The sequence below is a fragment of the Petaurus breviceps genome, unplaced genomic scaffold, assembly GCF_028583685.1.
Source record: "Petaurus breviceps papuanus isolate PSGF00001 unplaced genomic scaffold, PetGlider_PUasm1.0 90881, whole genome shotgun sequence".
NCBI lineage: Eukaryota > Metazoa > Chordata > Mammalia > Diprotodontia > Petauridae > Petaurus > Petaurus breviceps.
In genome coordinates this window covers 12,299,817-12,327,792 of record NW_027187369.1, presented here as the reverse complement: position 1 = coordinate 12,327,792, position 27,976 = coordinate 12,299,817, and the positions used below count along the sequence as shown (strand labels likewise).

Sequence of the window (27,976 nt, the reverse complement as noted above, 5' to 3'; positions counted from 1 at the left end):
TCCTCTCCTCTCCTCTCCTCTCCTCTCCTCTCCTCTCCTCTCCTCTCTCTTTTCTTGAATGGGAATACTTGGGCATGTTTGTCATCAGCGGAGAAGGAGCCCATGGACAGAGATTGAAAATTGGGGAAGGGGGGCTGCAGCTAGGTGGCGCAGTGAGTAAAGCACTGGCCCCAGAGTCAGGAGGACCCGAGTTCGCTTCTGGCCTCAGACACTTAACACCCACACAAAAAAACTAGCCTTGTAACCTTGGGCAAGTTACTTAACCCCAATTGCCCTCCAAAAGGCAAAAAAAAAAAAGAAAATTGGGGAAGGAGAGAGAGGGGCAAGCTACTTGAGAAGTCAAAAGGGGATAGAATCCAGGGTACGAATAGAGAAGTTGTCATTGGCAAAGAGAAAGGCTACCTCCTTCTTCAAGAATGGATCAAAGAAGGAGAGAGGGAGACATCATGCTGAAGGCATTTGAAGTGGAGAGATGGAGAGAAAAGGGAGTTGGTAACACATAGCCTCAATTTTTTCAGTTAAGTAGGAGGTGAGGCCTTCTGCTCAGGACAGGGAGAGGGAGGTTCCTTGAGAAGAGAAGAGAAGGTTTTGAATAGACCTTGTGGGGAGTAGGATAAAGAGGCAACCAGGGAAGAGTAAAATGATTGATGGGTGGCAGTGCAGGCATAGTTGAGATTACATAACATATATTTATAGTGGACCCGGTCAGCAGGTCTTCGTGACTTCATCTATTGGCATTTAGCAGCACATGAGTAGGAACAATTTTAGGACTGATATAAGGAAAAAAATTCCCAGAACTGTCCCAAAGTAGAATGGAATGCTATGGGAGGTAGCAAGTTTCAGGTTACTAGATGTCTTTAGACAGAGGCTGCATGACTACTTGTAAAGAAGGTGCAGAAAAGTTGTTTTCAAAGTGTGGTCCTGGGGATCCCTGAGATCCTTTCAGGGGAATTTGGGAGGTTAAAATTCTTTTCATAATAATGAGACCTTTCAATTTCTCATACAGTAAATATCAATACAGTAGCCCATATAAAAGCTCTTTGTGGGAGTCTTCAAGAATTTTTAAGCATGTAAAGGGGTCTTGAGACCATAAAGTTTGAGAACTACTATTGTAGAGAGTCTGTTCAAGTATAAATTGGACTAGATAGCATCTAAACTCAGATTTTATGATTCAGTCACTTGCAAATCATCTCTTTGCTGTTACTAAGGAAGTTTAATTGTCTGTATTGATACTGTGTTAAGTTTTTCCACAAAACATTTTAAAATTAAATGAAGTGAGGGCGGCTAGGTGGCACAGTGAATAGAGCACTGGCCCTGAAGTCAGGAGGACCTGAGTTCAAATCTGGCCTCAGACACCTAACACTTACTAGCTGTGTGACCTTGGGCAAGTCACTTAACCCCAATTGCCCTGCATTCCCCCCTACAAAAAGCAAAAAAAAAAATGAAATGAAATGCATTAGGCAGTGGAATAAAGGAAGGGAGGGAGGAAGGAGAAGAAGGAAAGACAGAAAGAAGGAAATAAGAGAAGGGAGGGAGGGAGGAAGGAAAGAACTACCTAACTTTGAGCATTTTTAAGCAACTAGAGGCACTGCTGAAGGAAGAAAGACATTCTCCAGTGAATTTTGCTTCTGATAGGCATTGAATATGGGACTAAATACGGTACCTTAAATGGAAGGTGATTATATATATATATATATATGTATATATATATATATATATACGTGTGTGTATATGTGTATGTATGTATATGTATATATACATATATGTGTGTGTGTATATATATATATATATATATATAATGGTAACTCATCAGATACAGAAAAGGCTTCTCCAGAGTCATGATCTTAGTTCCAAGGCACCTCCAAAATGGTCCCCTTTAAAATAGTTGTCACCAGTTATGTTTCTTATGCCTTTGGGGGCCATTGGAGAACTCCATACCATTTCTTACATGTATTTTGGAGTACACTGTAAGTAGTTTTCTTTGACACAGTTAAATTGCTGAAAATCTTATGTATAGGCTCCTAGAGAACCAAATGCAGTAGATAGCTATTCTCAGCAGTGTGTTCTAGGTCTCCTATCTCATTCCTGTACTTGTTAACAGTGGAGGTGACAATGAAGCTGCTTACTTGTGGATGATATTATCACCAAGGTTCTTAGCCTATCTACTGACTGCCTCACCTCCTCACCAGCCACCACCTCCTCAGCCACTTTATACCCACTTCTGTACTGAAACTCGTGCTTCAGAAAGGTCCCCAGTGATTTCCTAACAATAAACCCAATGGCCTTTTTTCTGTCCTCATTCTCCTTGATCTCTCTTTATTTTATACTGTTAACCGACCACCCCATCCTTCTAGATAACCTCTCTTCCCTTAGCTCCTGTAACGTTGTTCTCACCTACTGCTTTTCCACTCCTCTCTTTACTCAGATAGCAAGTCTAAAAGTCCTCCTAAAAGTCAACTTTCCACTGAGTTCTGTCTTCAGTGATTTTTTCTTCCTTCTCTACACTTTCTCTCTTAGCAATCTCATTCCCCCCACTATCTCTATGTGGGTGGTTCCCAGATCTCTCTAGCCCTACCTGTCCTTTGAGCTTCAGACCCACGCTTCCAACTTTCGCCTGTATATCTCCCCCACCCAGCAATTTAAAGCCAGCATAACTAGAACTGAACTTATTTCATTCCACTTCTACCCCCAAACTCCCCCAATATACTTTTCTTCCTGGTTCCCTTAATTAGTGTTGACAGTACCAACATTCTGCTAGTCAATAAATTCCAAACTTTAGAGTTATCTTTGCCCTCTCTTTCTTTATTTTAACTTCCCCTAGCAACCAATTTAATTCCACAAGCATTATTAAGCACTTGCTATGTGCCAGGCTCCATGCTACACACTGGGGAGACCAAGACAGAAGCAAAATAATCTTTGTTCTTAAAGAGCTTACAGTCTGCTGGAAGAGAATCAACATGGACACAGATAAGTTCCCAAACCCTTTCAGTATCAGAGCTTCAATTTCTTCCCAAACTTTTCCCCTTTTTCCATTCTTCTTTTTTTGTTTTGTTTTGTTTTAGCTTTTTGAAGGTGGGGAAGGCAGGGCAATTGGGGTTAAGTGACTTGCCCAAGGTCACATGGCTAGTAAGTGTTAAGTGTCTGAGGCTGGATTTGAACTCAGATCCTCCTGATTCCAGGGACAGTGCTCTATTCACCGAGCCACCTAGCCGCCCCATTTTTTCCATTCTTACCGCTGGCACCCCTCTTCTGCCTCTTATTATTCCTTACTCAGACAGTTGCCCTAGCCTCATTCATTTGTTCCCTTGATAACTATTTAACACCTATTATATGCGTACCACTTCACTGGGCACTGTGATAGATAGAAAATCAATAGGTACTCCCTGTCCTTGATAACCAGGCAATAACTGTGGTGAAGAATGTAATTATGCTAAGAGAATAAAGAAGTATACAAAATGCTATGTGATGTTCAAGGAAAGGAAGATTATTTTTTAAGAGGGACTAAGGAAAGCTTCAGGGTGGAGGTGGCTAGTCTCTTCTGTTTATCTAGTCCATCTCATCCACTGCTCCTGAAGTATTCTTATAGCAAGGCTGTCACTCTCCCCCTTTGTTAAACGCCCCCTCCCCGACCCCAATTGCTTTGTGTTACTTATAGAATAAAATATAGATTCTTTAGCTTTTTCAACCAGGCAGCACTTCTCTGGATTTAGGGAGTTTCCACACCAGTTCCCAACAGAGGTTGAATTATAGGTCTGGACAAAAACAGAACAAAAAACCTTAAATAAATCCTCCTATAGTTGGTAGACCCCAGTAGACATATTTCTGTACCCCTGCCTAGAAGCTGGCATCCCTGACCATCACCAGTCGTCTTGACTTTTGTCTTTTTTTGGGGAGGGCAGTTGGGGTTCAGTGACTTTCCCAAGGTCACACAGCTAGTGTTTTTTGGTTAAGTGCCTGAGGCTGGATCCGAACTCAGGTCTTCCTGACTGCAGGGCCGGTGTTCTATTTGCTGCGCCACCTAGCTTCCCCTTGACTTTTGTGTTACCATTGAACTTGGATGAATCTGGAAGAGAGACTGAGGCTGGCAACTTTGTACAACTCAGCTGCACTTAAATCCAGTTCCCATGCAAGTAATAACATTAGTCCCCTTCCAAGATGAAGGACAAACAACAATAGTTATTTCCCATGGGTCTCTTCGTCCTGGAAGATGACTTCAGCCCTAGAACTCACTCCTTGGAAGTATCTTCTGCTGCTGGGATCCTTCTCTTTCATTAGAGGACTGAGAGCTCCTCTCAAACCTCTGTTTCCGAAGGATGTCTGGGCCAGCCAACTTTGTCTTCATTTCCCACCAGATTGCACTCCCATGTACTAGCCCATCTTGCACACAGATTACCTCCCCCCACCTTTCAGCATCCTTTTATCTATTCTCTTCCCCCATTAAAATGTAAGCTCCTTGAGGTCAAGGACTATCTTTCTTTTTACTTTTATTTATATTCCCAGGTCTTAGCACAGTGCCTGGAACTAAGTGCTTAGTAAAAACTGGTTGACTGAATGATGTTAGCTTGACATTTACGTTTAGACACTATCTGGCCCCTGACTTTTCCAGCTTTATCCACCATTCCCTATCCCAAATCTTGTCCTGTAGCATTGCACAGGGTATTTCAGGGAGAGACTTGGCTTAGAAGAGAAGGTTGGTGAAGCAGTTTTGGTTTTTTTTGCTACATGGGAGTTTGCTTATATCTCTTTTGATGGCATGTAAGTTAAAAAAATAATTGTAATACAGTATAAAAAGGAATATCTTGTCTACCCTACTAGATTATAAACTCCATGAGAGCAGAGACTATATTTTGCATAGCACAGTAAAAAGGACTTTGGAATCCAAAGACCTGGGCTTGAAACACGATTCTGTTATTCCCCCTGTGACTTCAGGCAAGTCATTAAATTCTCTGAGCCTTAAACAACTCTCTTTAAGACTTTCCACTAAGTTATAGGAGGGTTACCAAAAAATTGCTCAGTAAGTTGGTATTGCATTCTAAAGCTGTGAATTTTGAGATTGTTTTGTAGGGTCATATGGGGTAACATGAGAAAGTACTTGGAGTTCTTATTCAAAATATAAACCCAAATTATTAATAATCATACTGTCATTCATCAGCTTCATCTCATTTTAAGAACTATGCCTACATTATTATTATTTATTATCTCAGTCCTTCAAGCTTTCAATTTGTATTCTTGCATACTGACTAGAAAGGGATGGTGAAACATTTGATAAGGGGAAAATGTGCTTTAAAAAAAACAGTGACCTGTGCAGTTGCATAATGGATTTTATCGTTTCCCTCAGTCACAGTTCTGTAATTCTAACTAGTGAGAGTGATTATTTTCCTCTCCAGGTTGCAAAATCTGTATTTAAACAGCAAGATATAACTAGAGGCATTTTTAGGATAAGAAAAAATTGCTAATACTTTATTTGTGATTTATTACTTATATTAAGGGTCTCCAACTGATAGTATTTGCTGGTAAATCTCAAAGCCTTACCTGATAGATTACCAAATCAGATGTCTTCACCATACCTTTCTTTTCCAAAGTTTCATTTCAGGGAGGGTAGTTTAGTTAGCAGTGGGCCTTCCTCCATCACTCTTAGCTATTTTAACTGTTCCTTTCCCCAGCCAGTGATCTAAAAACTGGGGGGGGGGGATGAAAAGCAGTTGCCCCTTTCAAAAAGACTAGGTCTCCTTGACTTTGTGGAAGCTACCAGAATCTTTTAAACCAAACTTGTTATTTGCATCATATATAATTTTCTATCTTCCACTTTAGTCCTACTCCTAATTCATAGAGGTGACTTGAAGTCTCTGCTGATGTAACACAAGCTCTAGCAGGTCCCACCAAGTGGGGTCTAATTGACAATGGCAGACTCTGTCAGTGTACCAGCCTAGTTAAGTTGGGGAAATCTTATCCCCTGAAGGTTGGCTACCAGCTGATAAATTTTTTTTGCAACTTGTGAAACTGTTTACTTAAGGCTGGAAGGGTTTCAATTCATCAGTGAAATTAGAGGTCCTCAAGGCATGGTTGTTTTAACATTTTTCTTTATTTTTAAACACATTTTATTAACATTTTTGTTTTATATCAGTCATTCCCAGATAGTATAAGTAAATCTCCCACCAAAATACCTGGTCCGATTGTATATGCAACTCTCTGCCCCCATAATAACTATCTTCCAAGAGGAAGGACTGAAGGAGATTACATTATCTATTGTCAAGAACCAAAATTGGTCATCACAATTACTCAGAGTTTGGCCTTTAATATGTTTTCATTAATATTGTCATAGGCTTTTGTAGGTTGTTCTGCTCATTTCCTCTGTTATCAGTTCATACAAATTTTTCCATGTTTCTTTGAATCCCACCTGTTCATGATTTCTTACTGCACCATCATATTCTATTACATTCATGTACCCATGTACTGTGGTTTATTCTGCCATTTCCCATAGATGGGTATTCTATTTGTCTTGGCTACCAAAATGTTGCTATGAATATACATATACATAATATACATATACATAATATACACATATATACACACATATGTATACACACATATAGCCTCTCTTGAAGTATACTTTTGTTTAGTTTTATATTTTACACTAAACTTAAACAGTGGGGAATTAGAGAGAGTTACTCAGCTTTCAGATTACAATAAGCTGGTTTTTTCTTCTGATGCCTTTTAGCATAAAGTGCTGTAATAAGTTTTCCTAAGCCTAGAGGCTGGCTTGGGCCCTTGGCAAAATTGTGAAATATGCAGACATGGCCTATTGCACCCTCTCATCCATCTCCCTTTCAACTCCTCTCCCCGGGCACACACCAATTCTTTATCTCATTCCCTTGTACTCCTGAGTTATAATGAATCCCCTAGGGCATTATGGTAAGAATTTAAAGTGTCATTTTAGGGGAGACTTCTGAAGACCAAAAAGGCTTCACAATCTAGAGTGAAGATTTTCTAGTGGAATTTATGGCACAGTGACATTCAAGTGGGGGGGGGAAGAGAGACTTTTGTATTGGGAGGCTACCTGAGGTAAGACTGGCCCTGTCTAGGGGAGAATCAATTCAAAGAAATTGTTGTTCAGTTGGTCAGTCGTGTCCAACTCTTTGTGACCTCCTGGACCATAGCATGCCAGTGCTATCCATGGAGTTTTCCTGGTGAAGATACTGGAGGGATTTGCCATTTCCTTCTCCAGCTCATTTTACAGATGAGGAAACTGAGGAAAACAGAAGTTAAGTGATTTGCCCAGGGTCCCACAACTAGTAAATGTCTGAAGCCAGATCAAAACTCTGGTCTTCCTGACTCTAGGCCCAGCACTCTGTTCACTGGCCACCTAGCTGCCTCCTATTCAAAAGAAACATGGGTTTTAATGCCAATTCCTTAATCCATAGATAGGAGGCTGAAGTGGTAACAGCTTTTTCAGGGAAATTCTCTATGGAAAGAAACCTTTAGAAACCTGGGAACACTTCAGTGCCTCCCCCTTGCTTATTTCATTGCAGACTCATTGGTAGACCCAACCTCCTTTTCCAGCATTCTCTTTTTTCTTTTTGCTTTTTTTTGGAGGGCAATTAGGATTAAGTGACTTGCCCAAGGTCACACAGCTAGTTTTCCAGCATTCTCTCTTACTCCTTTGTGCATGTTCTGTATTCCAACCAAACTGAATTACTCTCAGCAACTTCTTTTCCTCCTACTCTCTCCTATCCCCCCTTTTTTTTACTCATGTCATTCTACATTCTTGGAAACAGACTCCTTTTCCATCCACTGAAGTCTCTCCCTTCCAGATCTAATTTAGTAGTTACCTCCTCTGTGAAGTCTTCACTGATTCCCTCAGGTAAAAATTAGACACTGAGTTGTAGTGGAAACAACATTGAATTTGGAATCAGAAGAGCTGGGTTTAAAACCTGAACCTGCCACTTGCTAGTTGTATAAATTTGGGCAAGTTGCTTTACTTTTGGGGGCCTCAGTTTCTTCATCTGTAAAACCAGGGAGTTAGATTATCTCTGAGGTTCCTTCTAGCACTAAAGCCTTGGATCTCTCCCTCCTCAGATTTCTCCTAACACTTACTTCTTTGTGCTTGTCACAAGCTTACTTGTATCATAGTGATTTGGTGTCTCCCCACCCTCACCCCAATTAGATTATAAACTCCTTGAAAGCAGAAGCTATGTCGTCTCTGTGGTGTGGCAGGGCTTCTCTCTCTCCATCTCCCTTCGGGGGCCCAGAAGCCCAGCTCTGCCCCTTCTGTTCTAGCACAGTTTGGGTTTCCAGTACTTTTTCAAGGTTCAGAGAATAACGGTGCCAATTTGTAATAGCCTGGTCCAGATGCCAAGGAGGAAGACAGGGAAGAAGACAAATGAGGTGGGCTTGGAGGAAAAGAACCTTGGATGTGCAGCACTCAGTGGGAGGTGCAGAGCAAGTGATCAGCACCTCTAGCCCAGAACTAAAAAGAGAGAAAAATTCATACAGAAAAATTCACCTTCACATTTGGAAACAGCAAATGAAGACTCACTGAGTAGGACAAGTTGAAGGTGGTTACCATAGCACCCAAAGAGACCCTTGACTTCTAGGGTGGGGCTACAGTAACAAAAACAGCAAAAAACCTGGACCCAAAGAACTGTGTGCTATCACACCCCCCACACACACACTCACACTTACTCTTCCAGGTTATTAGCTAGAGAGCTGGCATTGTTTCCTGGGAGAAGGAACAACTACATCTGAGAATGGACAACTAATTAGCAATGAGTAACTCAGAGGTGTCCTCATGGCAGTGAATAATGAGAGGCAAACAGAGCCTTTGTGGTGAGCCCCTGGCTTTTCCCCAACCATAATGCTATTAGGGGAAGTACTGTGAGTCACAGGGAAAAAAGGACTCTCTTAATTGTCTAAGTTTTCTCTAAGTTTTTTTTATGTGAGTATTTTCTGTGTTCTTTTCTGTATAAAGAAAATCTGTTCTGTATTTTATGCTTCAAGATCCCAAATGTTTCTAAAAGGAGCTGAGATTCACCCATAGGGAGGGCACCATGCCCTGATGTTGTGAGGTACCCTTTGGGTTGAGGTAAATGAGTCAGAGAAGAGGGCTCACTCCAAAATGCCCCAGGCCCTTCTTGTCAGAAGGAAGTCCCTGACATAAGGGCTACATTTGTATGCTCAATGCCAACACGAGACTTTGTACTTATTAAATATCTGGCTTTCATGGAAGGAAGGCTTTTTGTCTCTAGTAATAGGTTTCTATGTGTCAGTAGAAGCTAATGCTCCAGTTTCAGTAAGAGGAGTTATGACTGATATTTCTTAAAATTCTATTTCCATATGTTTTGCATGACTTCCCATGCATAATCGATATAAAATTGCTTGCCTTCCCAAGGAGGGGGGAAAGGTGGGAGAGAGGAAGAGAATTTGAAACTCAAAATTTTTTTAAATGGTGGTTAATTTTTTTTACATGTAATCGGAAAATATTTAATGAAATAAATTTTTTTTTTAAACCCCTCTATTTTCACTTATATGTTCTTCTCCTTTGAGAGGGCTGACTTTAGAGGGATCAGGGTACAAGAATCTGCTTTGTTGGGGATTATGGAGAGTACAATTTTTGTGTGGGGGGGGGCTAAAATGTATGAAATAACCAAACAAGATAATAGGAGTGTTTGCTGGAATGAATTATGTTCCCATTGGTAATGGTGCCAAATGGCTCTGGAAGGGTCATTTGAATACCTGACCTAGTACCGTGTTTCCCCGAAAATAAGCCCTCCCCTTACTGTGTAAGATTCCTCTAAAATAAGCCCTCCCCTGAAAATAAGCCCTATTGAGATTGCTACTGTAGTGAAGGTGATCCCCTGTGCTACATGCTACATTACGGTACCCTCTGTATGCACCGCTCCCCCCCCCCCCCGGGTGAAACGCATGCCGCTCTCTGAGCTGCATCCAATCAGAGCTGCAGCAGTGAGCACGTCATCCTGTTCTTCCCCAGTGATTTGCTTGCTGGCGCCATTGAGAGCAGTGCCACAGAGGAGAGCTGAGGCAGGACAACATAAAAACCCGGTATGTAAGCGGGAGTGAGGGGGCATGATGGAGGATAAAAAGGGCATGATGGAGGAAAAAAGAAGAACTCAGGGGGCATGATGGAGTTAAAAGAAGGACTGATGGTCATAATTTTATTATTCTGTCTGTTTTGACCCCCAGACATGAGTACAAAAAGGAAGAGCTACTGTATACTGTTGAGTATAAGAAAGCAATTGTAGAGGAGTCACATGGCAAGAATCTTGCAGTTTTCTGTAAAGAAAAACTTTTGGATCTTCGAATGGTCAGAAAATGGAGAGCAGATTATAATAACCTCAATCAACAGGTGGATGAGGGAAAAGGGAAAAAGCACAGGTCTCGATCAAGTCGGCAGCCCTTATATCCTGACTTGGAGATCCTCATTGGTGAATAGATTGCTGACAGGAGAGCAAAGGCCTTGGTTGTGTGCAGGGCTGATATTCAAGCATTTGCCCTTTCAATGGCACCAGAGTTTGAAATGGTCTCAGAAGGATTCAAAGCATCACAACACTGGTTGGACGGTTTCCTTCAACGGTATGAACTGTCCCTAAGAAGATCAACAACACTGTTTAAGCTGGAAGATGCTGAAGTTATTAAACGTGCACTTGCATTCAAGTCCTTTATTGATAGGATCGACATTTCCAAGTACCAAACCTGCAATATGATTGCTATGGATGAAACTGCAGTGTTTATGGGACAAGGATCTCAAACAACAATTCATCACAGGGGTGCAACGTCAATCTACATTCCCACCACTGGCTATGAAAGTGCACGGGTCACCTATGTTTTGGCAATTCGTTTGGATGGAAAGAAAGCCACACCTCTAATCATCAGTAAGAGCAAGAAAGATAAGATTGAACATGTATCTGGCATTTACGTTCTTGAAACCGAAAAAGCCTGGTGTACACAAGCCGTTATAAGAAAGTGGGTTGATTTAATGCTGCCACTTGTTATGCGAGGTAACCAAAGAGGTCTGATAGTCTGGGATTCAGCCAGCACTCACCGCGCTAAAGAAATGAAGAACTTCTTTGCAGAGAGAAGAATAGATCAAGTAATGATTCCTGCAGGAATGACTGCCTATCTCCAGACCCTTGATATTGCAATAAACAAGCCATTCAAGGACCATTTGTGCATGGAAGTCAATGACTACATTGAAAATAGAATGGAAAGAAATCAGCGTGGAAACTTTGTGAAGCCCTGTCTGCAAGAAGTTGTGACTTGGGTGAAGAAGTCATGGGATAAAATTACTGACAGCTGTGTCGCCAAGGCACTACGAGCAGGTTACCTGGACAAGACATATTCATTTAAAGAGAGCTATATTGCTGGACATGACAGATTGGGTCCACTTCTTCTGAAGGAAATGGAGGCGCAAGACATCCAGGATGGAATTCAGGGTATGGGCACTTATGACGATGTTGTTGAAGAAGATGACATGATCATTATTGAATAAAGGTACATTTTTTTGTTCACATTTACCTGTTTATTAAAATTGCTGTCAATGTTCATTAAAATAAGCCCTCCCCTGAAAATAAGCCCTCTGGTGTCTTTCTGTCCAAAAAAATAATAAGACAGTGTCTTATTATCGGGGAAACACGGTAATCATTTAATGGACTTCCTTTTGTCCTTACAAATGGCAGCCGGTAGGTGTGGAAAAGAGTTTCACTCTCCTGCCTCCAACTCAGCTCTTGTAGATGGAGGAAAGGCTCCCTGGCCATCAGCATCGACATGTCTCATGTTGTGTAACTGCTAGCAAGGCAGTAGATTGGCTGGCTCTACTTGGACAGATAAATCATCACTTATGTAATAGAGGCTGGAAATATTCACGGCTTCATCCACATACAAGGGAGTGATTGTGTTCACCAAATCTTCATCATTTCATACTTCATCAAAGTACCAAATGGCCTTCCTTGCCTTAAAAGATCTTGCCAACAAAAATTATAGCCGTATGTTGTCACTGGCCCAGTTGAAAGATCAGGAATACATTGGAGGGTTGCAGACTTCATTTTTCTCCAATGCAGACCATTCTCCTATAGTTTCTCCAGTTCTACTTAGTATCTCTCGCATCTAATTCTTGCCTTTACTGGATAGGAGGGAAGAGAAAAAAGCAAGAAAAAGAGCTATTGATACCTTCTTCCATCTTTTATTATCAGTAACGTATGGTATGGTATTTATAAGATTTCATAATTTGAGGTACCTTAGGGATCTATCTGTCTACCATGAATGCTAAAGAGATGTTGTTTAAGGCACAGTTCTGGCCCTTGAGGAGTTTACTGTCAATTTCTGGGGAGGGGTTAAGGGCAGAAGCAAAAGCATGAGTCATGTTAAGGAATTAGTAAAGAGAAGGACCAGTTTGACTGAAGGCACGATAATGTCAACATGCAAGGGGCAGGAGATGAATACTAAGTTGGAACTATTCTATGCCTGACCTTTAATGCTGACCTGAGCTGGCATATGCTTTAGTATGTTACAATGCACAAAATTAAAGCCAACTCTCCTTTACTGGATTACAACTGCAACTGCAAACCACTTGAGGATAAGAAGCCTACGAGATTGGGCAAACTGATATCCCAAGTACAAATATATCTTTCACTAGATTCTACTTGTAGAGCTAATAAAATCTTTAAAGGGAAAATCCTGGGCTTAAAAAAGATATAAAGCACTAGATCATTGAGTCTGTAAGACAGCTGACTGCCAAACAACATTATTGAGGATTTAAATATAGACTGCCAGTCATATTTGGCTGATGCACAAAAAACAAGCCAGTCTGATTAGGGCCATCTTTCTTCATGCCTCAAGAATTTTCTGCTGGCAATACCATGTCTATGCTGATCTAAAGATAATACAACTTATTACAAAGGGACAACTCCATAGAATATAGAAGTTGCTTTTCATTACTGTTGGGGATATGACTGGCTGATGGAGAGATCATAGAACATTATCCTTCCAGTTAAGTAAGAATGCCACTGACTACTATTATTTCTCATTCTAGAATTCATGAGGGCAATGGTGCTCTGGAGTATTAGTTTCTGGTTCCCCATCCATATGTAAAGTGCACATGACAGCTGCCTTCAAATGTCTGAAAGAAAAAGAAAGGGATTTGACTTGTTTTGCTAGACTTCAGAGGACAGAACTAGGAGCCATGGGTAGAGAGGCCCCATGAGACTTGATGGAAGGAAACATTTCTTGGCTTTGAGAGCTGCCCTCATGTGGGCCATCCTCAGGTGGGATGAGCTGGGCTCAAGATGTGATGGGCTGTCCTCATGTGGGATGGGCTGTCCTCAAGTGGGATGAGTTGTCCTCAAGTGGGATGGGCTGTCCTTAAATGGAATGAGTTGTCCTCAGGTGGGATGAGCTGGCCTTCAAATAGAGATTGGATGACCACTTGGCAGAGATTTTGTAGAATTGGACCAGAATCATAGATTTAAAGTAAAAGGAGACCTTAGAAATTATTTTATGCAGCTCTTCTTTTTCCAAGTGAGGAAAGAGAGGCCTAGGGAGGAGACAGGGAATTTGCTCAAAGTGATACATGTAGTAAGTACAAAAGCCAGATTTTGAACCCAAGTTTTTCGATGAAAAATCCAACAATATGACCTTTGAGGACCCTTCCAACTCCATCTTTCTGTGATATAGTTAGTTGGGATTATTTCTACAACTAATGGTAAGTATAAGAAGCCTGGAAAGGTAAGAGAGGACCGGGTTGTGATGGGGCTTTCAATGCCAAACAGAAGATTTGATATTTGATCCCGAAGGTGAGAGGGAGCCACTGGAGTTTCTAGAGTAGCAGCGTGACATAGTAAGATCTTCACTTAAGGAAAGTCACTTTGGCATTTGAATGGAGGAAGATTTCTTTCTGGTTTCTTTCTCTAGACTATTTGAAGGCCTATATGGGCAATATCTATCCTGTTTGAAAGGAATACTCTGTTAATTCTTCCAAACTGTTTTGTCCTAAAGAACATCTCTTACGTTGATGTTATTTTGGTATAGTCCCTAAAAGAGTGAACTAATGACTTCTTGTGAATAAATGTTCCTAAAAATGATGCAAGAGTATTCTTCATCCTCTAATTGTAGAAATCTGAATGATAGACTATGTGGAAGAGGCCATGGATTGTAGTGGGATAAAAGGGACAGTACCTGAAGTTAGGGGACCTGAGTGGTAGTCCTGCCTCAGCCACTTATGTTCTATATGACCTTGGGTAATTCACTTAATCTCCCGGAGGTTTGGTTTGCTCATCTGTATGTAAAGGGGGCAGAGATTTTTGCCATGGTAACAGGAATTCTGAGTTGAAGTCTCTGACTCCATTGCTTTCCCTCCGGTGTTTTTTGTACTTTCTTGGAGCTAAGAGGTTCAGGGCCATTTGTGGCACAGCTTGCTGTTCCAGTAGTAAGAATTAAAAGGACAAAAGGAAATTATATGAGTGTTTATCTTCAGTCTCCAGGGAGGCACTGACCTCATGGGAGGGAGGGGGGGTGTCACAGTCAGTCAACAAGCATTTATAATGAATGCTATATGCCAGGCAATATGCTTTGACGAAGAAAGTCAAAATCATGGACTCTGTTCTCAAGGATCTCACAGGCTAATGGGGGAGGCAACATCTATACATATCAGATATATAGTGTGATCTCAAAGAAGGTTCTGGGAGTGGGGAAGAATGGGAAAGGCTTCCTGAAGAAGGTTTGAGGTGAGTCTTGAAGAAAGACAAAGAAACTATGTACAAGATGAGCATTCCAGGCCTGGAGGACAGCAGATAGGAACGCAGAAAGTTAGGAGATGGAGTATTGTGTGTAAGAAGCAGCAAAAAGGCTGGTATGACTAGATCATAGAGCGTGTGCTAGGGATATGGTACGAGAAGCCTGGGAAGGGAGGAGGAGACCAGGTTGCGATGGGCTGAAAATTCCAGACTTCCAGAGGAAAGTCACTTTGGCATTTGAGTGGAGGATGGATTAGATTAGGGAAAGGCTTGAAGGAGAGAGATCAGTTAGATGGCTATTCCAATAGTCCAGACAAGAGGTGACAAGGGACTGAGCTAGGTCAGTGACTGTGTAAGTAGAGAGAAAGGGATAGATATAGAGGTATTGAGAGAATAAAAATGACAAAATATGACAATGGTTTGTATATGTGGGGAGAGTGAGAGTGAGAAGTCAAGAATACAAGCATGGGTACCTGGGAGGATGCCAGTAAGAGGAAATCTGGGAAAAGGGAGTATTCAGGGGAAAGAATTAGTTACATATTGCATACAAGATGCCGATGGGAGATCCAATTTAATATGTCTAAAAGGCAGAACTGGAACTCAGGACTGGATATCTATAGATCTGGGAATCTGCTGCATAGAGATGATAATTAAACCTACAAATGCTGATCACTAAGCAAGAGAGTATAGAGCAAACAACAAGAGGGTCCAGGTCCGAGTCTTGGAGAACACCCATTGTTAGTAGGCATGATCTGGATAAAAGGTCACCAAAAGAGATTGAGAAAGGGTGGTCACACAGGCAGGAGTAGTGCCAAAAGAAAGCAGTCTCACAAAAACCTTGAAAAGAAAATGTCCCGAAGGAGAGAGTCATTGACAGAGATTGCAGAGAGGTCAAGAAGAATGAGGATTAAGAAAAGGCCATTAGATTTGAGAATTAAAAGATCATCGTTAATTAGAAGAGAAGTCAAAATTTGGGAGGAAAGCTTTGCAGCAAGTTTCTTGAATAAAAAGTCTCTTTTCTGAGATATATAAGGAACTGATTTAATTTACTCCTTAAGAGACATTCCCCAATTGATAAATGGTCAGGGGACATGAGTAGGCAGTTTTCAGTGGAAGGAACCCAACCTATCAATAGTTATATGAAAAAAAATCTCTAAATCACCTCACACCCATTAAATTGACAAATATGACAAAAAGGAAAATGGCAAATGCTGGAGGGTCTGTAGGAAAACAGGTACCTTAATGCACTGTTGGCAGAGCTATGAACTGATTTAAGTCATTCTGGAAAGCGATTTGGAACTATGCCCAAAAAGCTGTTACCTCTGTATATACCCTTTGCTCCAGTGATACTGCTACTAGGTCTATACTACAAAAAGATAAAAGAAAGAGGAAACAGACCCAAAGGTATAAAAGTATTTATAGCAACTCTTTTTGTGGTGGCAAAGAACTGGAAATGAAAGGGGAGCATATCACTTTTGGAATGGCTGAACAAGTCATGTCATAAGAATGTGACAGAATTGTGTTGTGCTTTAAGAGATGATGAAAGGGATGGTTTCAGAGAAACCTGAGAAGACTTGAATGAACTGATGCAGAGTGAAGTGAGTAGTACTAGGAGACTGATTTATGCAGTAGTACAATAATAACTACAGTATTATAAAGACTTAGGAATTCTGATCAACACAATTGCTTACCATGATTCCAGAGGGTTTCATCACAATTCCATGATGAAACATGCTATCCAACTCCATATAGAAAGGTGGTGGACTAAGAGTGCAGAATAAAGCATTTGAGGGGGATGTAGAGTTGAGGGGATATGACCGAGAGAATTTGTTTTACTTTACCTTGGGGTCCTCCTTTTCCCATTAATGAACAGTGATCAGAAGTTTAGCTTCAACCTTAGAACTACATCCCCTAAACTAATAATATTCAAGGTAGCAGATAGATATAATTCTAGCTCAGCACCCCCTCTTTTTGAGAAAAGCAGAATGGCCAAGCTTCTGGCCCCAACCTTTTCCCCCTTGGAGAAGGGTGGAGCGATAAGAATCTAGAGATGTCTATTTTGCCTCTCTTTGAGCCATACAATGACATCTTCATGCTTCATGTAGAAAATAGCCTTGTTATACTTGATTATACATGTTGACAACAGTCTTATTTTTCTTGCTTTCTCTGGAATAGGGGAAAGGGATAAGAGGGGGTAGGAGAGTGGAAGAGACTGCACCTAAAAATAAAATAAAATTGCATAAAAAATAAATCATAAAAAATATCATTGGTGACTTTGGAAAGAACAGTTTCCATTTAATGATAAGGTCAAAAGCCACATTGCAGAGAGTTTAGAATGAAATGAGAGATGAGGAAGTGGAGTCACTGAGAGCACAGCTTTTCCAAGATGTTTAGCCATGAAAGGAAGGAGAAATATAGGAGAATGGAGACTAATGGTGGGATTAAGTGACAGGGGCAATCTGCTGGAAAAGAAGGAGAAGGAATGTAGATGGGATGGAGTGAATGTAGAGGAGCCGTCCTTGGCAAAGAGAAAGGTCACCTCTTCATGGGAGATCAGAGTGAAGGGTTAAGGTGAGATTCTTAGCTGAGATTGTATAGGGAGGGCAGGGAAAAGGTGAATAGAATTCTACCAATCTAACAACTTGTGAAAGGAGAATGGGCCAGTGACTCAACAGCCCCTTTTGTAGGTCAGCTGGCAGTAGGCTATGGGGCTATTTAGCAATTTAAAAAATGTATTGATTAGACAGGTATTCTGGGCAGTCTCACTATAAAGAGGAAGAACAGTTCCCCAGAGTGGAGTAGGACAGAAAAGAGCCACAAAGAACAAAACTTCTGCAGATGACAGCCATGGGGGTGAGTGATTGGGGGAGGGGGTGATGCTGCTGGAGGCACAACTGTATATTTAAGCAGGATGAAATTCCAGCCAAAACATTCAGCAGATCCCTATCTAGAAATGTACAATTTCAGGGGATCTGCCCCTTTCTCCCACTGATATGCATTGCTAGAAGAGCTCCCCATTGGTGGTAGATGGGACCTTTGGGAATGAGTTTACTGAATCGTTTTCACCATTGTTTACTATTCTGTTTCAGATACTTTGCCATTTGATTCATGTTTCCTGCATGGTCTGTTGGTAGAGAAGGCAAATGAGAATGAAGGAAACAGATCTTTGAGTTCAAAATTTCTGAACTGTCAAAAGACTACTTTTGATTTTTGTGATCTGGAACTTTGCTTTTTCTGAAGTATTTCCTGTAGTGGAGTAGAGATCTAATTTTTTGTTTAGAGAACATATAAAGTAATTAAAATATTTTGAGGTTATGTGACCTAAAATAAAATTTAAATGTTGAAATAAAATTGAAGCAGTTAAATATTATTTTACAAAAATTGTTTTTAGAAAGTGAATGAGTCATGGAAAATAATTTCAATACTCCATTTCACTTAGGTTTTTTTTAACTGCTTTATTATACTCTTATTATTTAATACAACACTAATACAATACAGACATTCCTTATTTTAAGTAAATCCATTTTATGATACTTTCAAAGGACAGAATTCATGAGCTATCCCATGCTTTTAATTCTTTACAACATTTGGAAAAACTTAGGACCACGAGGGTGAGCCATTTAAAAGGAGGCAGGCTACAACAACTAAAAGTACCCCCCCCCATCAAAATTAATCACAAGTACTATTTTTCACTTTTATACAAATACAATTCATTATTAAATTTATGTAAATATAAATGTATACATCTACATGCATGCTTAAAGTTTATTCACGTAAAATTGACTTTCAGGAAACAACATTTACATTACATTGAGCAAAAGTCAAAGCCTTGTTGATATTTCCAGAAACAATCCTTGGACAGCCCTTGTTTGAACAGTGTTTTTCGCATCATGGATGAAAATATTTATATTTGGCTTCCAAACCTTTCCATTACAGTCTGAGGCAACTCCCCTGGTTTAAGCAGTCAAAAGTGTAGAAGGAGAGAGTGTTTGTCCATGCATAAGATTGTGAATGGTCTGTATGCTAAAAGCTAGTAGTCCCAGGTGGAAAATCAGAGTCTTAAATGTGGTTACCCACTTCTGAATGTTGGATGCCTAAAGAGGGAGTCCAACCATGTCTAACTCTCTTTTCAGATGTCAGATGGAGGCAGCAAGATACTCCAGAGAACCAGCATAGCAAAACCTGTGTTAAAAACACCCAACTTAACTAAGGGTTCAATTTTGCTCCCTTACCTCTCCTCTTTTTTTTCTTTTACCACTCAGTGAATTAATTTGACTTTGAGAAATCTTTCTCTTGTGTGGTTCACATGCATTTCCAGCTTTGTCCCCTTTTTCCTTCCCCTCCTCTTTGCAACTTTGGTCTTTTCAATTCTTGTCCATGTCTTCCCATCGATCTCTCATAGAGGATCTACCTAGGTCCAAGCCCTTCCTCTGGGTCTTTTTCCATTCATTGAGTACCAGGGCAGCACTCTTGCCCCTTTACCTCAGGAGAATTTGGTCTCAGGAAAATCCTTCTCTCTGCCCCATTCCTTTCTCAGTCTCTTCCCCTCTCTGTTACATTTGTAAGCAAAAGACCCCTTAATCATGGTGAGAAACACAAGGGTACTACTTATTATTTATATATGTGTATACATAGAGATAGATAGATATAATCACATTTATGTCACATAAACACAAGAATCATGTTTGTATACCATTATCCCAATATCAAGGAAAAGGAACACCATAAATTTGCAAGCGAAATTAGTTGTAATAAAGAACCCTCAAACCTCGAATGCTCTCACGAGTGCCCAGAAATCACCTTCAGAATTATCACAGAAGTCATTATGCACTTTCTGTAATTCAATCTGCCTGAATAAACTTATTCACATTGAGGTGGAAGGAGCCCCCAAGAAGAGGTGTATTTTAAAACAAGGTACAGAAAGAGGGCAATGCTCCACTCAAAATAACACTTCCATAATGGTGGGATTTCAGATATCGTGGCTGGCTCGTGGGAATGATGTTTTTGGATGGGGCAGAGGAGGGGGGAGGTTTCCCTTCACGTAATACCATGTAGCTGACCACCTATTGAATTTTCACATAAAGTCAGCCCATTGTGGAAACTTTTTGACTGATGTTAATAAATGGAAGGAAAAAGTAAGACTCCATTGTCTCTGATTACAGAAGCAGTAAGACAGACAGATGAACCATACCAGAGTATGTTATTCATACTTGCCAACCTCAAAACATTCCCACTTAATTTCCATTAAACTTTTAGAGATAGTAGAAGAGAGAACAATGGAAAACAGGAACATTTCCCATCAATTATTAGAATTGGTTTTTTTAAAAAAGAAATTGTATAAAAGATTCTTTATTATCTCTATTTTTGCTACTTTTTCCATACAAAGAGAATAATATAATTTGCATCTGTATGGCAGAACAGAGATGCAAATAGAATAATTTGGTGTCCATCACATGAGTACAAAGTGAGAAAAGTTAGAAATGTCATCCACAATCCATGAAGGATTTGGGTCTTATAACTTAGAGCTTGTTTTGTTGTTGTTGTTTTTTTTCAAAAACAAGATAATTTATTTTAAGGGTATATGTTATTGTCAGGGTGGGTATCATAGGTAAAAGAAATGTTTCTGTACCTATAGCTTTATCTCCCACTTCTTGACCTTTATTTATACAAACTGTTCTTGGGATACCCTCCTTATTCACCTCTATCTAATTTGACTTAACGCTCGGCTCAGATGTCTGTCACCTCCTGAATAGGAGTTTTCCTCATCCGGGTGTAGGTGCCCTCCCCAACAACATTACCTAGCATTTACTCTGTGTATACTTTGTACTGAATTGTCTATATATACATTGTCTGTTCTAGAAGAAAGTAAGCTCTTTGAGGAACAGGGAGCAGTTGACTTTTGTATTTGCAATCTGCAGAGCCTAGCCCAGCCCCTGGCCCGTAGTAGATGTTTATTAAATGCTTCTTGATTGAGTAGTAGATGACCTCAAAGGGCCCTTCTTTCTCTAAATCTATAATTCTTTTATTCTGGGGAAAATGTTTAGTGTGATATAGAGACACTGAGTATCCGAAATCTGCCTTGACATTCCAAATCTGTCATGTACTAGCCATGTACCTATAGACAAATCATTTGGACTTCACTCAACCACCATTTCTTCATTTGTGATACAGATGCTACCTGCCTCATGGGGCAGTTAGTAGGAAAATGCTTTCTAATGCTTGAAGCACTATAGAAATGTGACTTATGTGTGACCTTTTTGGAAAGGAAATATTCCTGAAAATTTATCTTCCTATATATTGAGTTTTACTTTTTTAGTGCTGTGTTGATTTTATTCTCTTACTCCTTCCCTTTCTCTTTCTTTAACCTTGCATGTCTCCATCTACTAAACATTTTCTCTCTGGAATTTAGAAAGTTTTAGAACATCAGGTTTTCACTCACAAGAATACAACACATACACACATATACATATAAGAATGCTTGACAGGACAGCAACCTTCTCTTAAATATCTCCAAATACAATTCAAAGATGAGTAATTCAGTGTTATACTCCTCCCCAGAATTCCTAGCTTTACATACACTTGGGAAGAGCTTGATGCCTTCCCTCTTTAACTGATAACAGAGGAGGCACTATCCTCTTCCTTCTTCCCACCATACCCAGTGAGCAAGGTCACACTAATCTCAGAGACTTGAGTGCTCCCAGCAGCTGAAGCAAGGCCTGTGGCCAGGTTCCTGGTGACATGTGCACGCCTGGGACATTTATACTTGAAACAAAAGATCTGGGTTTTAAAATGCTGCCGGAAAGTTTTGCTCAGCCAGTAAAGAGCAAAGGGGTTTACACAGGAATTGCTAAAAGCCAGAGCCCGAGAGAAAATGGTTGCCACAAGATGAAGGGTAGAAGAATCAATGGAGGAACGGTAATTAAAGGACCGGTAGAGGTAAAGGATATGATTAGGCAGCCAGCAGATAGCAAAAAAACCCACCAGCACCAGCACTGTCTTGGCAACTCTCTTGCGGGATTCAATCTATGAAGCAAAGGAAGAAGAAAGGTCATTTAGCAGGTCAAGACAAACAGAGCATTTGGAGTCCTTAAAAGCTAGCTAGGTCCCATGGAGTACCACAAAGTAGCCAATCATACCAGTTAATTAAAAAGCAAAGCAGTGAAGTGTTTGATGTGTATATAGGCCTCTCTTTATATGTTGACAAAGGAATCAAAAGATCCTCTGGTTTTAAAAGAGAAATATGAAATTTTTTTCCCTATCAAATGAGACTGGGCCTTGGTAACATTTCTATTCATTCTATTTTTGTCTAGGAGATGTTGGCATACCTGACCCTATTAACGCTCAGTTACAATTCTGGGAAGCCATGTAATATTGCCTAAGGTTTGCAGATAATTAGAACTGCACAAAAGTGGAATGAGTTCTTTTGGAAGGTAGCAATCTCCCCCATCACTGGAAGTCCTTATGCATTGGTTAGATTGGAGGATCTTGTTGGGGATCCCAGGATTAATAGCTGGAAAGGATCATCTAATCTAACCCTGTGAGTGGTGATTGGTCTTTATTGTTTGAAGGTGGACTGAATTTCAGAAAACAACCTAAAATCATTTGAATCTAAATCTAGCAAATACAATAGCTAATCAGACTAGGGAAGGCCAGATTTAGTCAAAAGCAAGATGTGATTTCTAACAACATTTATTCTTTGGAGTCTCCCCCAGTGGTCTTTGCATTGGCAATATAGTAGGAATCCATGTGGAGCCTCCCGGGGGTACTCCTTGAAAGAAGGTAATATTCTCTAGTCAGAAGGGTACTAGCCCAAGGATCAAAAAAGCTGAATTCTACTCTCTACTCTACCACTTTTGGTCAGGTGTCTTTGGGCAAGTCACCTTCCCTCCTAGGGCCTCAATTGTGACATACATAAAAGAGTTGGACTAGCTAGTCTTTAAAGGCCCCTTCAGCTCTAAAGTTCCATTGTTCTTCTAGGCCTAACATTCTGTAATAAACAATGACACATTTCTACAGTCACCCTTCCTCTCAGAGCCTCAGTGGCTTCATCTGTAAGCCAGAGATTAAAGATTATACTTGTGCTTCCTATCGGACAGGCATGCTGCAAAGAAAGCGTTGGCAAACCTTTGTGTACTGTGTGCAAAGGTGGACTCTTCAGTGGCTCCCTTCTCTGAACTCTGTCGCTTTGGTGGCTGCCCTAGTCTCTGCTTCTAATCTCCTAAATGATGGGAAATTCCACTCTCTAGCTCAGCTTGGGGCTGTCTGGTAGTGTCAGCTCTGATTCATCCATACCTGCTTGCGGGCATGTTCTTGTTCTTCAGCGGGTATTTCGATGGTACTTTTGTAAAGAGCTTTGGCAATCAGAACATAGTAGACAGAAATGACACAGAGGGGAATAATGTAGAAGACCAAAAAGCATAGGAGAGAATGAGCCTCTTGCCTGTTCTTTTCAGACACAGGATAAGGAGCACAGGCTTCGAAAGACTCATTTTTTTCAGGATTATAAAAAGGATATAAATCTGAGAATACAGCCTCTGGGATAGCGAGAACCATGGCAAGGATCCAGATACAGCCAACTTTCGCACAGGTCTTCAAGAAGGCATCAGAGGCTGGCAGTTCCAGGGGCTTCACAATTGCCTTGTACCTACAAGTGTAACCAGAGGCAGAGAGAGTCAGAAACAAGAGCGGAAAGGTTCTGTGGCCTGATGGGCAAGGGTGCGATGTCATGCCATTCCATGCCATGATACAAGACAGTATGAGACAATGCACTGCAGCAAATGACTCAGCACACTTTACTTAGATGCTAAGAGATAGGAAGTTTGACCACAAACTACCTGTCTTAAAGGTGCTCAAAGTCTAACAGAAGAATAAGACACCCAACACAGGTTGCTAAAATATATCATATGTATACTATTGCTTGCTTTCTCAATGGGTGAGAGAGAGGAAGAACGGAGGAAAAGAATTTGGAACTCAATTTTTTAGAAAATGAATGTTATATATAACCCATTTAAAATTCTTACCTTTTTAATGAGGGGCAGGGGAGGGAGAGAGGGAGGAAATTTGGAACTCAAAAAAATTTTTTCATGAAAGTCCAAAATTGTCTCCCCATGTAATTGGGAAAAAATACTATTAAAATAAAATGAGCATGAAGAGTTGAAAAAATGAAGTTAAAAACAAATAAACAAATACATTAAAACATATATCCTATAGCATTGCTAAAAGCATTGGATTTGAAGCCAGGGGCCTTGAGCTTTTTAGTGCCAGCCCTGATATTAGCTAGCTGTCTTTGGCAAGCCACTTCCGCTCTCTGGGCCACATTTTCAGAATCTGTCAAATGAGTGTTGGACTAGACCAGGGGTTCTTAAGCTTTTTGTGGGTACTGGTCCCCTCTGGCAATCTGGAGCCTATGGACCTCTTCTCTGAACATGCTTTTGAAAGTATATAGAAAGAACCACAAGAGATTGTGAAGGAAACCAATTATATTTAAATCAAGTGCTGCAACTATTTCTTCAAAAAGAATTCATGAACACCAGACTAAGAGCCCCTGGTTAGATAATCTCTAAAGTCACCTCCAGGTATAAATCCTAAAATCCTAGGTTCAAAGGGAATTGAGAGCTTCAAGGGACCTTAAACATAATTTAGGCCAGCCCCTCTTTCTATACAGTTCTACAAACTGAGGCCCAGCATGGGCTTGCCTAGAGTCACATAACTAGCTAGAGGCAGACTAGAACTGAGGTCTTCTGGTTCTAAAGCCAGTGGGTTTTTTTCTACCACATTAGGGCAACCTCCCACTCAGATCAATACAATCTCAGAAATGAGCTACCACCATTTATTAGCTGGCTGATCCAATTTGGATTGCTAGTTCCTAAGTAGAGCACATCTCAATTGTTTTTTTTCTTATAGCAGCTATTCCCTTAACCCATTATGTGAGGTGTTTTAGGGTTAGGATTTTAGAGCCTTACATATATTTTTCCCTTTATTGAGGTCAATGGTAAGTTCTTAAGGTGTTGATTTCCATGTGATGGTAACTCAGTGTGTAACCTTTCTCTGAAACACTGTCTTTGATAGGGTTCAAGGATGTCTTTTCTCTGGGGAAAAGAGATGAGTAGGATATCATTAGACATTTCTCCCATTTCAGACTGAGACAGGTGCAAATTTTACCTTGCCTATTAGTATAAATGCATCTGCCTCGCCCCATTTGTAGCACAGTTATGGTGGCAGAAGCTGAAGGGCCTTGTGTCAAGGTGTGCAGCTGGCACGCCCCTCTTGTCACTTTCCTCCTTTGAAAATTGCTTTTTCATCTGGCAACTTAAAAGGTAAGCCCTGAGTGAGTGATTCTCCAAATTAGATATGATCCCCATTGCAGAAAGAATAAAGGAAGGAAAGGTTTTCCTCTTTCCATGATTCAGAAGGGCAAATTCTTACCCACTGTAATTCTAGGGAGCTATCCCTATGGGGACCATTGGGCATTGCTGGCTTGTCAATTTCTCATGGGCTTTTAAATTTCAGTTACCATTTAAGTCCTATTTTTTTTTCTGTGCTCTAAGAGTAGGACGCATCCAGAACAAATATATAAATACACGTGGCTAACACCATTCTAACACTGACCAACTGCAATCTGACCATGAGCGAATGTCCTTTCCATCAGTTGCTAAAGGTCAAAATGGATGAATTTATTTCTGCAAGACCTAAAATGTTATTGACCAGCTATAGAGAAAACAAACAGAAGTAAGCCTTGACATTACCTAGCACTCCCGGGAAGTCAAAAACCTTTTGTTTTATTGCCAGAAATGACAGCTTGCCTGCTTGATTAATTCCAACCTAATCAGATGCAAACATCTGTATGTTAAAGTCTCCTATCCATGGTCAATTTCACACCTGTGCTGATATCTTGGCATTGTCTCCTATGTGCCACTAGGCTGCACTAATGTATAAGGTATGGCTGTTCAGGGGCACCTTAAGCCAGATACCTTGATGCACCACAGAAAAGACATAATTTTCAGTATTGCTGCAGACAATTATCCTTCTGGGAAAGTCTTTTTCCTCTGTCCATCCTATCATTCTGTGAGAAATCATTTCGAAAAAGGTAATTTTCAACCTCTTCCTAGATTTTAGACCAGCAATTTGAAGTTTAGAGCTTTTACAAACTTTTGTTATCCTGACATGAAGCAGCTAAGTCCAGGTCAAAACCTTCCCTCCTTTCCCACAACTTTCCTCCCTTGACAGACATGACAGAGAAAGAAAAACCCACCTGTCAGCACTGAGAATAGTTAGTGTGAACACCGACACGCCGACTGAAGTGAGCTGGATGAAAGAGAGAAGCTTGCAACCGAGTCTCCCGAAGAGCCAGGTATCCGCAATGTACTGGGTCGCGTCCACTGGCACACATGTTATTAGAAGCAAAAGATCTCCAAAAGCCAAGCTGGTGATAAAAATGTTTGGAACAGTTTGCATGGACTTAATCTTGAAAAACACTTTGATGAGGATAGCATTTCCAAGGAGACCCACCGAAATGATCACGGAATAAGTCAGAAAAATGGCACACAGGATTCGCGATCCTATAGATGTGTCTTCAGTCTTTCCCTCATTCGCAGTATCATTAAAAATACTAGATGCTGATGGTGCTGTATCATTTGTGAGCAATTGGAAAGTCTGCTTAGGTGAATTGAGCTGTCCTTGAGACATTTTCTCCAAGAGACTTTAGGCTTTAATGTGTCTTCTGCTCAGTTCAAATACGAGTTGATCAGTTCATTGAATGCCTACCTCAAGTAAAAAGGGGATTATAAGAACAGAATTGAATCTAGTAGACTGTATGGAAAGAGAATTCAAGACATCTGAATACAGTAACTCATTTCTTTCAGTTTTCTCTCTCCCAGCATGCTTGGGTAATGCTCACCGTTCAGGCACTGAAGAGTGTGGGAGGTGGAGGAGTTTTATTGGTGTTTCAGTGACAGAGGGATAGGGAGGGGTTGGGGGGAAATGTTCTGTAGTTCCTTATTCTTCCCTGTTGGGGAAGTCTTATGAATAACCAGGCAACATTTTTAAAAACCATTTTTTTTTATTGGAGAAGCTCTATTTCCTCATTTATCTAGTTTTGAAAAACTGCATAGATATTGTGAGAAATGTTTTCTCTCTAGAAAAGGACTCATTTATTTACATGCAATTAGAGTGGTCGTTGGAGTTTCCTCTTAAGGGACAACAAAGCATGTGGGGCCCCGGATGGTACCAACTTGAATTCACTTTCCCAGGTTTAATATTAAAGAGACTCCGACCCAAAAGAGCACATTACTCATAAGTGCTATTTGCATAGATCAAGGAACTATGATTTCAACATTATTCAGAATTCCCTATGCCAGTGCAGATTACAACCTGTCCATAACATTTCATCTAAACTGCATTAGCTCTCAGATTGGTTAACAGACTTGCCCATTGTCACATAGCTAATAAGTGTCAGACATGAATTTGAACTCAAGTTTTCCAGATCCTAAGGTCAATCCTCTACCCACTATAGCATACACCCTCATGTTGTAGGTGCTTTTGTGACCAAAAGGGTCCAGGGTCACTTCTTTTCTAAAATTTAAATTTTTTTTTGCTTTTTGGAGGGCAGTTGGGGTTAAATGACTTGGCCAAGGTCACACAGCTAGTTTTTGTGTTAAGTGTCTGAGGCCAGATTTGAACTCAGGTCATCCTGACTCCAGGGCCAGTGCTCTATTCACTGCACCACCTAGCTGCCCTGAGGGACACTTCTTAGTTGAGAGTTTCACTATATGTTACAGAATCACAAATGTAGAACTGGAAGAGACCTTTGGAGTACATAAAGTTCCAAACCCTTAATCTTAGTAGATGAGGGGAAAATCCAAGACAGATTCAATAACTTGCTCAAAGTCTACTCTAAGCAAAGGAATCAGGATTTGAACACTGGTCCTCTGACTAAATCCTATGTACTTTCCACTATACTATGCTGTCTTCTCCCAGGGTACTCTCAGTTACTCCTTTTGTAAGCAGACAGCTCACAAAGCTCAAAAAATGAAGAGATTTAATTATTGCTCAATGAAAATAAACAGAACTCATATAAGTTCCCATGGGAAATGGTGATGCCCATCTTTGGGCATCACCCAAAGATGATAAGGTGGGTTACTGCCTAAAGTAACTGCTCAGTATTCTTTCTCATCACGCCTTTGCTGGTGTCCTGCTCCATGCCTCCTTTGGCGGTCTGTATGTCACTTATCTGC

At 40.5% G+C, this 27,976-nt stretch overlaps 2 protein-coding genes across 4 annotated transcripts in view; both read right to left on the bottom strand.

Annotated features, from left to right (window-relative positions):
* The window catches only part of VGLL1 (vestigial like family member 1), a 286,608-nt gene that overhangs the window by 58,550 nt on the left and 200,082 nt on the right, over positions 1-27,976 (bottom strand). The gene's annotated exons all lie outside the window — the stretch shown is intronic.
* On the bottom strand, positions 19,228-26,655 carry BRS3 (bombesin receptor subtype 3). 3 transcript variants are annotated; one of them, XM_069074010.1, is made up of 4 exons: positions 25,996-26,655; positions 23,037-23,388; positions 21,432-21,767; positions 19,228-19,320 (listed from the first exon to the last, which is right to left on the bottom strand). In XM_069074010.1, exons 1-4 carry the CDS (start codon positions 26,427-26,429, stop codon positions 19,228-19,230), a joined length of 1,215 nt encoding a protein of 404 aa, XP_068930111.1. In that variant the 5' UTR covers positions 26,430-26,655. The 3 variants fall into 3 exon arrangements, with proteins under 3 accessions (XP_068930111.1, XP_068930113.1, XP_068930112.1); XM_069074012.1 differs by having other exon boundaries at positions 19,298-19,320; positions 21,419-21,767; XM_069074011.1 differs by lacking the exon at positions 19,228-19,320 and having other exon boundaries at positions 21,351-21,767.